Source organism: Amaranthus tricolor, chromosome 5 (genome assembly GCF_026212465.1).
Source record: "Amaranthus tricolor cultivar Red isolate AtriRed21 chromosome 5, ASM2621246v1, whole genome shotgun sequence".
In the NCBI taxonomy this organism is placed as follows: Eukaryota; Viridiplantae; Streptophyta; class Magnoliopsida; order Caryophyllales; family Amaranthaceae; genus Amaranthus; species Amaranthus tricolor.
This window is the reverse complement of record NC_080051.1, coordinates 21,117,670-21,128,485: the sequence shown is the minus strand read 5'-3', so window position 1 is coordinate 21,128,485 and position 10,816 is coordinate 21,117,670. Positions and strand designations below refer to the sequence as shown.

The 10,816-nt window shown below is 31.2% G+C and overlaps 1 protein-coding gene across 1 annotated transcript; it reads right to left on the bottom strand.

The window, feature by feature from the left end:
• Positions 1-548: 548 nt before the first annotated feature.
• Positions 549-9,639, bottom strand: LOC130812639 (beta-glucosidase 44-like). The gene is made up of 10 exons (XM_057678180.1): positions 9,218-9,639; positions 9,059-9,117; positions 4,350-4,425; positions 3,964-4,123; positions 2,639-2,891; positions 2,450-2,565; positions 2,135-2,355; positions 1,592-1,623; positions 1,368-1,470; positions 549-984 (listed from the first exon to the last, which is right to left on the bottom strand). Exons 1-10 carry the CDS (start codon positions 9,459-9,461, stop codon positions 713-715), a joined length of 1,536 nt encoding a protein of 511 aa, XP_057534163.1. The 5' UTR covers positions 9,462-9,639; the 3' UTR covers positions 549-712.
• Positions 9,640-10,816: the final 1,177 nt, after the last annotated feature.

Here is a 10,816-nt window from a genome sequence, read left to right as displayed (position 1 = left end):
CTCACAAGATTACATATTATCGAATTTTCATTATTAATGTAAAACTACCATCCTAATTATTGTTGAATTAAAAGAATTAATAAATTTGTCATTATACTTGTACACTAAAATACACATAAAAGGAGAGTTGATTACAAAAGCCCGATCTCTAAAACCGATTGATAATAGGAAAATAGCCCATCAAACTTATATCTTAGTCAATCTCTTTAATTTTTTTTGATGTGTGATAAGATTATAGGTTATTTTTCCAAAACTCACCTCACATGTGAGCATATTTATTAATTGGGCAAGAACGCCAATCTTTTCACACCTGCACGTTTTTTTTAATGGAAGACTAAATTTTTTTGTTTTCTGAACTATCAACTTTGATACCATAATAAACTTGTCATTGGACTTATACACAACGAAGACTCACATAAGAAGAAAGTTGACTACACACAAGTCTGATAATGTTCCATCCTAAAACCAATTAGTATAGTGAAAGAAATAGTCTATCAAACTTATATAGTAGTCAACCCCACTCTCATTTTTCGATTTAGAATCATATATGTGTTAATTTTCCAACAAGAACATCTTTTTATTGAACTTAAAAACATTACATGAAATAGCAAACATATATCAAAGGTGTCATTGCAATTTGACAGAGCATTATAATTCATAATGAATTAAAGTGTGTGTTATGACCCTCGAGCGATATCATAGTGTAGTACGTCTAGTCTCTACTAAGCATTTTCTTGAACCAGTATGCAGACTGTTTTGGGTACCTCTTAAGGTCTTTATAATCAACATAAACAATTCCAAATCGAGAAGTGTATCCCAATCTCCATTCGAAATTGTCGACTAATGACCACGCAAAGTACCCTACTACGTTTGCTCCTTCATCGATGGCCTTTTTCAGTTCCGACAAGTAGCTTTTGTAGTAATGAATTCTTTTCATGTCATGCAATCCTTCCGGAAGAGTCACGTTTCCTGGATCATCCATACCTGCATTTCGTTCATGAATGTCATCATAAGCAAAAAGCCATCAAAAACCATTAAGTTAACCCATCATTCTCAGACGTGTGACACTTGATAATGTCAAGAAACCAATTTCAGCAAAAGCTTAAGCTGATGGTTAAAGCCAAAATATATTTTTTACTCTATTACACCCTCATACATAGCCCTTTACGCTTGAACTTTATGTCATGTACTTTTGATACCATGTCAAGAGACCAACTCAAATAAAAACTTAAGTTTATGGTTAAAGCATCAGAATATGTTATATTCTGTATCAGATAAGACACATAATGCATAACGACCAACACATCTATCTAGTCTAATAAAGTAATGTGGGTTGGTTTAGAGTTTAAATTTTAGTTCATATATACCATTCTCAGATAGGATGACTGTAGGATTGCCATAGCGTTCCTTGATATAGTTTATAGCCTTGTATAATCCCCATGGTACCTCATAGAGCCAATAAGAATTTGCCTACAAAAATAACACAATAACAAAAACAACAAATTGTTTAGAAACTGTATGTAGTATAATATGCCTGGTTTGTGCTATGTATATAGTAGAAGTATTACACATACAGGGTTGCAGAAATTACCTGTGGACCAATTGGGACACCATTTTTAGTGACTGCAGCAAATCACAATTGGTTAAAAACCGAAGAAAATAGCGGAGGTCTTTGGTAAAATAGCTTATTGGGCAATTTTAGCTTATTTAGATACAATTAGAGGGTTGGTTGGTCAAATCAGTCAATACTAATGTTTGTAAATTAACTGGTTGAAACAATTTAAAGTTATGAATAAGCTGTTTTTGAACAAGCTGTTCATAGTAGCGTGTTCAAAATCAACTGGTCAAATCAGTCATTATGATCAGTTATTAGCCGTTGGCCAACACCCCCTATGTATCTAATGTAAAGGTAATGTCAAACAGCCAACTCAACCAAAAGTTTAAGCTGATGGTTTAGGCCTCGGGATATGTTATATATTCTACACGCCCCCTACACGAGAACCCTGAACCCGTGACCTCTTGTCACGTTGACTTCTGATACCATATTAAGGAACCAACTCAACCAAAAGTTTAAGCTGATGGTTGACTCTAATAGATAATTAATGAAAAGTTTCTATAATAAGAAAAATCGTACAATTAAAACCGGCATCCCAATCCTGCTGGTAGCCACGGGTTTTAGGCTTGCTCTGTAAGTGTGGCTTATACATGTAATAAGCTGTATATTGATTGATGCCTACATAATCTATGGATCCTTTAACCATCTTCACTTCTTCTGGTGTGAATTTGGGTAGTCTTTCTCCCACTATATTTTGCATTGTCTTTGGATATTTACCATATACAATTGGATGAATAAACCTACACAAAAAAAGGGCCGGGATTAAACCCGAAAATATTCAATCTACAAGTAGGTTTAACATCCAGGGATGATAGAAAATGATTCAATTTTCACCATCCAACATGAAAGTCGCGAGCTCTTTGAGCTGCATAATTGTCTTCCTTTCCTCTTGTAAGTGGTTCATACCACACAAAATCGAGCAAAATTCCGATCCTTCCCTTTTGTTTCGCCTACAGAACAAACGCGTTATTATGCAGGCAACGACTTAATGAGTGTTATTAGACACCGAATCCAAAAGCTTACAAAATATTTTTCGCGGTATCTTTGAACAGCTGCGGCATGAGATAAAATCAAATGGTGAGCTACAATATATGGTTCGGTGCCTGAATTCCCCTCTGTGCAGTTACCGTATTCTTTAGAGCATCTTCCTGGAGCAAAAAAGCCGTTATCATACCCAAGTGCAGCTACAACTCTTGGCTCATTGAAAGTAAACCAATTCTTGACTCTGTCCCCAAATGTCTTGAAACAAAAATCTGCATAGTCTGCAAAATCCTTCCTGCATATGCAAAGGTTCATAGTGTATATGCATGTCATCATACTTTCAATAACTTACTCCTTCTGGCCTTAAGAGATTATTGTCTTATTTAACTTCTAGGTAACATTTTCGAACTTTTCAATATTAATTTCTCAAAAAAGTGTTAGAATTTAGAAAATAGATCTGGACAGCCAAACAAGTAGAAGAAAAGATAATTCACATACAAATTCAAAGGAAATTTACTACTAAAATCAACTGGATTATATGAGTTACTCCTCAAGTTTATAAAGTGACATATATATTTCTCTTCTATGATGAGAAACAACTCACTGTTGAAAATATTTCGCATGTGAGATAAGATCCCACATCGATAAAATAGTGGGTTGTGGACTTACATATATATTGGGTAAGCTAATCCTCCTGCTACCATATGATTTTGGGAAACAACGAACCTCATCAAGTGTATATGCAAGTCAACGCTTTTGATCTATGGGTTTGTGGGCCCAAGCTCACGGGTGTCCCATGTCCACACGAGTGGGCCACAGTGAGATTATGTGACGAATTGTTACGGCCTAATATTCACATGTAGGTAATAATGAGCACTTAACAGTTAACACTCCCCAGCTCACATGTGAGTATCATAAGAATTTTTAGCTTACTAGAAAAATTACAAACTTATTAAAAATGAAGATCCAATTTAAGGTTACTTAACCAGTGGTAAAATTAAATGATTAATCATAAATGTCCAACAACAGATCAGGTTCTAACATGTTAAAATGTAAAAAATGGGCCTAGGCGATCCAATTATGAGAAGAAGCGGTAATCAACATATAAACATAAAAGAGGTTCACTATTAAAACTAATCTGTAGTAGTAGGAGTTACTCCTCAAATTTGTAAATTATCATATCCTTTTCTCTTTCTTCAATGTTAAACAACTCAGGTAGTAACGGGCACTTTAAAAAGAGAAGGATGAAATTTACTAGTCAAGTTTAAGCATTTAAAAACAACGGAAAAAGTCAAATGAGACAATTATCTTTTTCGACAAAGGAATTATAGAAAACCATAATGTAGCAAAGTCTGATGAATACATACACAACGTTAGGGCTAAGCAAACCCTTGTATTTCTTCTCCAGAGCTAGAGGAAGATCATAATGATAAAGATTTGCATAAGGTGTAATGCCTCGTGTAAGCAAATAATCAATCAGTCTATTGTAATAAGCCACTCCCTTCCAGTTTACTTTTCCAGCACCCTCTATAACCATGAACAAAACGTTATAGTTAGATTTATTTACACAATGCCAAATAAATTCTTTAAGTAAGTAAGTGAGACGAGTTTAGTTTAAAAAATAATTGTTTTAATATTTAAAACGAAAGTTCAAATTAATTTAATTGAATATATATTTAGCCCAATTAAAAACCGTCTCATAATAATGAGACCGTTTTAAATGAAAATTTCTTAATTTAAGAGAATTATGCACCTGGGAAAATTCTAGACCATGAGATTGAGAAACGGTATGCATCCATGTTAAGGTTTGCCATTATATCAACATCTTCCTGTAACAATAATGAAGGAGTCCAATAAGTCTATTACTTATTTTTTTTTAAATGAACCTGAAAATTTAGCATAAATTAAGCTCAGCTAAGATTTGAAGATTTTAGAGGAAATATTCCGTACAATTCATAACTTTGGCTAACCCCATGTGATCGTGTTTCATCTAGGCATCTAGCAATTAAGTGGCCTAACGTGTTACGATTACTTTTTACAAAACTCTATTCAAAACCCATAAAACTAGTACTTAAACCAAAACCCATAAGTCTATCACTTATTAATTCAGATCTTACGTCAAATTAAGCACCTAAATTTTTGTTAATGTCTACTCCATAATCTCTGATGTCAAATTAAGCACCTAAATTTTTGTTAATGTCTACTCCATAATCTTTGATGTCAAATTAAGCACCTAAATTTTTGTTAATGTCTACTCTATAATCTCTGATGTCAAATTAAGCACCTAAATTTTTGTTAATGTCTACTCCATAATCTCTTGAAATTATTACACCCGCGATAAAAGAAATGTTAAGCAAACGAGTTTTAAACAAAACATAAATTCTTCTGTAAGACGTTCTCTATCAAAGACAATTTCTAATTGTGCCGGCCCATTATATATTTTTAAAAATATTGTAAGTAGGCATTAAATAATATAAGTAGACATTTAAGATATTGAAAGTAGGCATTAAGGATACGTTAAGTAACCGTTAAGGATAATATAAGTAAGCATTAAGAATACAGTAAGTAGACATTAATTTTTAATAAGCAGGACTTGAGATACGTCTTTCAAGAGACTAGCTATTAAACAAATTGAAAGCTTGTTTTTAATTGAAACAAAAAAACTTCTTTCTATTATCTTTTCACTATTACACTCATTTTTTATATTAATGAACATCTAACAACTATAATAATGACAAATATCTTAAATAGTTAGCAAATCAATCAATACTTTTAATTCGTAAAATCAAGCAACATCAATCAACAATTCTAACGAACAACTATTTCTTGAGAGAAGTAATTTGATTTTTTTATGAGTGGTATTTCCTTCGTTTTGAAATATTCACTACATTAGACTTATTGACACTATTTATTGTTTAAGTTTATTTTATATATTGCGGTTAATGAGTAAAAAATAAATAGTCATGTGAGATTTTATTTGAATCGTCTAATTGCATGCTTTCATATTATTAAATTTCTATAAATTTTAGTTAAGCGTAGTTTAAGATATAAATTATCAAAATTACGTAATAAATTGTGTAAAAAGTGAAATGTAATAAATATAACCAACCGAAAAAGTAAATAAAAAAAATGGCCCCACGCACTCACACACATTCCTAAGTGGAAAGATTGATGTAAGAATGAGTGATCTCTTTATTTGATGTAATTCAAAAAAGTGAAAACAACTAAAAGAAGATAAAGTGGCAAATAATGCATTGAGATGAAGATGTGACTAATCAATTTCACATAGTTTTGAAATAAAACATCTACTAATCTGATCCACTTGTATATCAACTAATCTGATCTCTTTCTAATTATATTTTGCTAATAAAATTCAGAGTTAGTAAATTAAACAAGTTATGATATACTAACTTTTTTAGCGGGGGATAGGTAAGAGAATTTTTATAGACAAGGGAAAGAAAATTAATTTTACCGAGAAAAAATTAAATTTGTGTTGTAAAAGTGAAAGAGATATTATTTATGCTTTAACTATTAGAAACACTGATGATTCTAAAGTGAAAATATAATTTGATCTTACGTTTTACCCCTAAAAATTTAGAATATTTAACATACACAAATGGACATTTTAATATCATTTATAAGTATCTTACTTTTGATAGTTTGTTTTCGATCGATCTATGAGTAGTTGAAATTTTTTATAGTTGGATCAAAATCAAATTTAATTACACACTCAACTACACGTCGTCGGATTTGTTTTAAACACCTGAATAAAAAATTGAACCTACCTTTAATTTTTCAATAAAATATACAAAATTTTCCAAAATTTATTATTGTCTACATTTCTATTTAAGTACAAAACCACTTTGATTTCTAAGTTGATAATGGAAATCACTTTACAAACCTAGTACTACTATGTCCACAATCAACTTTCTTTAGTGCCCTCTTTTTCCCATTTAGTACACTACTACTCACGTTAGCGAGCTATTTAATAAAATGTGTTTTAAAAAAAAAATAATAATCAAAATCAAATTTTAGGGAGCAATTTATTTCAAACTACAGCCGACAATATAATATAAGGTGAATGGATCCAAACATTAAACAACAGTGGGCTACTTTTTATTACAAATGGTAACCAAAAACAATTTGAATTGGGGAGCGTGATCGATGACATGGATGTGTGAGCTAAACGTAGCCAATAGAGATATACTATATTAGTCTATTAATTAATATAAAAGCAGAGTTAATTGTATATAAATTTAATAATATTTTATTTTAAAATTTTAAAATTAATTGATAATAGAAGAATTAGTCTATTAATTAAGCTTATATATATTAGTCAATATTTTTATTATTCTTTAAAGTTTGAGATTACATATGAGTTATTTTTTCAACAATAATATCAATTTTTCTTATGAATATTGGGTAGAATAAAAAATAATAATAAGTTAATTATGGTTCATAATTGTTTACATCTCAAAATAGTAGTAAGCAAATTTATTGGAGCAAAGGTTAATTTTTATTGTATTATCATATTCATAAGATTCCTTACTTTCTCCTGTACAATTTGTATTTAGTACTTTGGTTCCGTTGAATTTAGCATATTTGTCTTTGTTAATTGTTATTTCTAAGAAAAGACAATAAAAAATTATAAAATTAGTGAGACACCTAAAAGCAATTGGTCTTATAAAATAAAATAAAGCACCATACAATATAGTACTTATGTAACATATTTAATTTAGAGACTATATAACCACTCCTATTAGCTTAATATTTAGTTGGACTATAATATTGTTCTGGTCACGAGTTTAAATTGATCCAAAAATTGAGGAATTTAATTACGAAAAAAATAGATGTATGACTATTACTAATGTTGTGAGTGTTAACTTAATTTATGATTACAATCCTATTTATAATGTTAGGAACTATCTATGAAGTACTAATTATAAATATGGAAGCATAATTCGATTATTTTTTACTCACTACTCCCCAACGTAGATCACCAACTCTTAAATAAAGTTACCAATTTAACTCTGAAATGGCACTATCTAACATATACTTTTTATATTGTATACATTTTACTCTTTTATCTTATTTATTTCGGATATTTTATGATATAGCATTGAGTTTCTTCGAAATTCATCATATACCATACAAAATATTTTAATTCATCATATATCATTGAGTTTTCGTCCGTTAGCATAGAATATCATTAATGACAACTGCCGTTAGTGTGCCGTTTGTGGTAAATTATTAATTCACCGTATACCATTTTTTTTTTGCGTCAAACACCATTTTTGCGTCATATCTGACGATAGCTGAAAACCCAATTGCTGAATTTTTGGAACACGAGTCTGTGATGGGGTTGAACGCGATCCATTTTGGTTGATTTCTTGCCTTCAATCACGTTCTAAATTGAAAGAAATTAAGATGGTACATGATTTCATTTTGAAGAGTAAAATAAAAGTATATTTGTTTGTAGATAATTATTTGATTAATGGGTATTTGAGATTTGGAAAGTTAGAGGAAGCCCGTAAGGTGTTCGATGAAATCTTTGAACGAAGTGTTTCTTTTTGGACTGCAATGCAAAATGGGTATTTGAAATTTGGTTTTTTAAGAGTTTATGAAGTCGGGTATTGAAGCAAATGGGACGATGTATGTGTGTGTGTGTCGATTTTGTGTGGAAAGAGGTTGAATTATGAGTTAGGCAAGCAAGTTCATGCTTGTATTATCAAAGGTAGATGGAGTAATTTGATTGTAAAAAGTGGTAACTTGTATTTCTAGGCACAATCTGGTGAATTTCAAAGTGCTTTACGAATCTTTGATAGGATAAACAAGCGGGATATAGTTGCTTGGACTATGATGATCACTTCTTGCTCGCAACAGGGTTACAGTGAGAAAGCGTTCTCACTGCTATCACGAATGCTGGTCAACAAATATTTTTTGAATGAACATACTATATGTAGTGTTTTGAAGGCGTGTGGAGAAGAAAAGACACTGAAATTTGGAAGACAATTGCATGGTATTGCAGTTAAGAAACTGATCAGAAACAATGTTTATATTGGTATTTTTTTGGTGAACAGGGTTTAGTGTCAAGTTGTTTTTTTAACAAAATGTTAACTACTTGATTTGTATGACACTTCTTCTGTTTATCACAATTCCAACGGCTATATTTTAAAAAAAAATGGTATTTGAGGCAAAAAAAAATTAATGGTATATGGTGAATTAATAATTTACCACAAACGGCACACTAACGACAGTTATCATTAATGGTATTCTGTGCTAACGGACGAAAACTCAATGGTATATGGTGAATTAAAACATTTTGTGTTGTATATGTTGAATTTCGAAGAAACTCAGTTGTATATTATGAAATATCCGTATTTATTTTGCATTATTTAGGAGTACAATAGAAAGTAAAACCAAAAAAAGTGTCCTTATACAAATGAAGCAGTAAAATCTGACCTTATAGCGATGGTACTGGTCCACTGAGACCTCACCAGTTGCATTACCGGCCACAATCCCTGTTAAGTGTTAATTTCCACATTTATGATTACTCAATTATTGCTAATTAGTTCATAATCATGAGTTAATGACTATGAAAAAGAAAAAAGAAAAAGATACCGGGTTTTTTGATGAATTCATCCCAAATGCTAGGGCCACGGCCATCTTTGTGAGCCATGCCTTCTACTTGGTAGGCAGATGTGGCTGTGCCGAAAACAAAACCTTTAGGGAAGCTCTTTCTGCTTAACCCACCATTATTATTAATATTATTATCTGTTTTTGATGTTGGTGTTGCAAATGTTGGCCATTTTGTAAGACTAAATACAAGAAAGTAACATAACAATGGAAGATTAATCTTCCCCATTGTAATGTTGGGAAAAAGGGACTAATTTTTAATGTCGGTAGTACCTAGGTTGTAGGCATTGGAGCTCAGACGTGGTGCCCATTTTATAGGACTTGTTGGGAAGAACTGCCTTGTGATATGCGGTAAGATTTTTTTATGTAGGCCACACTTAAAATAGTTGTAGGAGAAGGGTCTCACTTAAATAGAGAAAGTAGCACAATAACATAATATACTTTCTCTGACATATATTTATTATCATCATCGTATACTTGGTTAGTGTATCTTACTCATAGAAATTATGATTAGGATTTGAAGAGAGAAAAAAGGCGGCACACTACAATAAATTTAACTTTTTGCGACATTGGATTTCGTGACAATTAAAAAATGCCACTGATTTATATTTTTAGTGTAATAATTATTGGTTTTTATTTTAAGTTCCATTCTAAAGTGATTTAGCGACACTTTATTAGCGACACTTTATTTAGTTTTTAGTGACATATATAATTGATACTATAGTCTATAGTAGCATTTATGAGAAATGCCATTAGATCCTGCGCAAAAAGCTTCAGTGTGATTTTTTATTATGGTGCTAAAGGGTCTAATAAATGTCATTAAATCCTCTATATATACTATTAGAAATTTGAAGTATCGATATATAAATTAAATGTCGCTAAATATATCTCACCAAAAGCAAATTATGTTGTAGTGACAATTCACACCCATAAAGGAGGATGCGGCAAAAGAGTCTATTAGCTCGAGAAAGATCATCAGAAAAAAATGTTCATGCAACAAAAAGGACAGGGTGAAGCTAAATCTATAGGCCTACATCTAACTACACAAGCTTGGCTAGGTGATCGAGAGTGTATCAATAGTCTAAAACATGAATAGAGCGCCTCCAACTACCCATATTGTCAGGTCCTCAAAGAGATGTAAGTACTGCAAGCCATTTTTTATTTGTTCCTTCCAAGTTTTCCTATGTCTTTCTAGACTTCTCTGACCCTCTATTATGATGCTTTCGATCTTCCTCACGAGGGTGTCAAAATTCTTTCTCTGCACATGTCACTTGTTATAATTTCTAATGGTATTATATTGGTTTTAGTGATATTTATTAAACCCTTTAGTAACATAATAAAAAATTATATTATAACTTTTCGTGATATTAGATCTAGTGAAAATTCTTATAAAAGTCACAATAGGCTATAGTGACAATCACATATGTCTCTAAAAGCTAAATAAAATATTATAGTGTCTATACTTTTTGTTTTAAAGTCATTTTAATAAGAGATAATCTCTCATAAGAGTAACTATCGTGGATAGGACAATCTTAAATAATTGACTTTTGAATTTGTGATCCTTTTATTTTGTATTATGCTGTT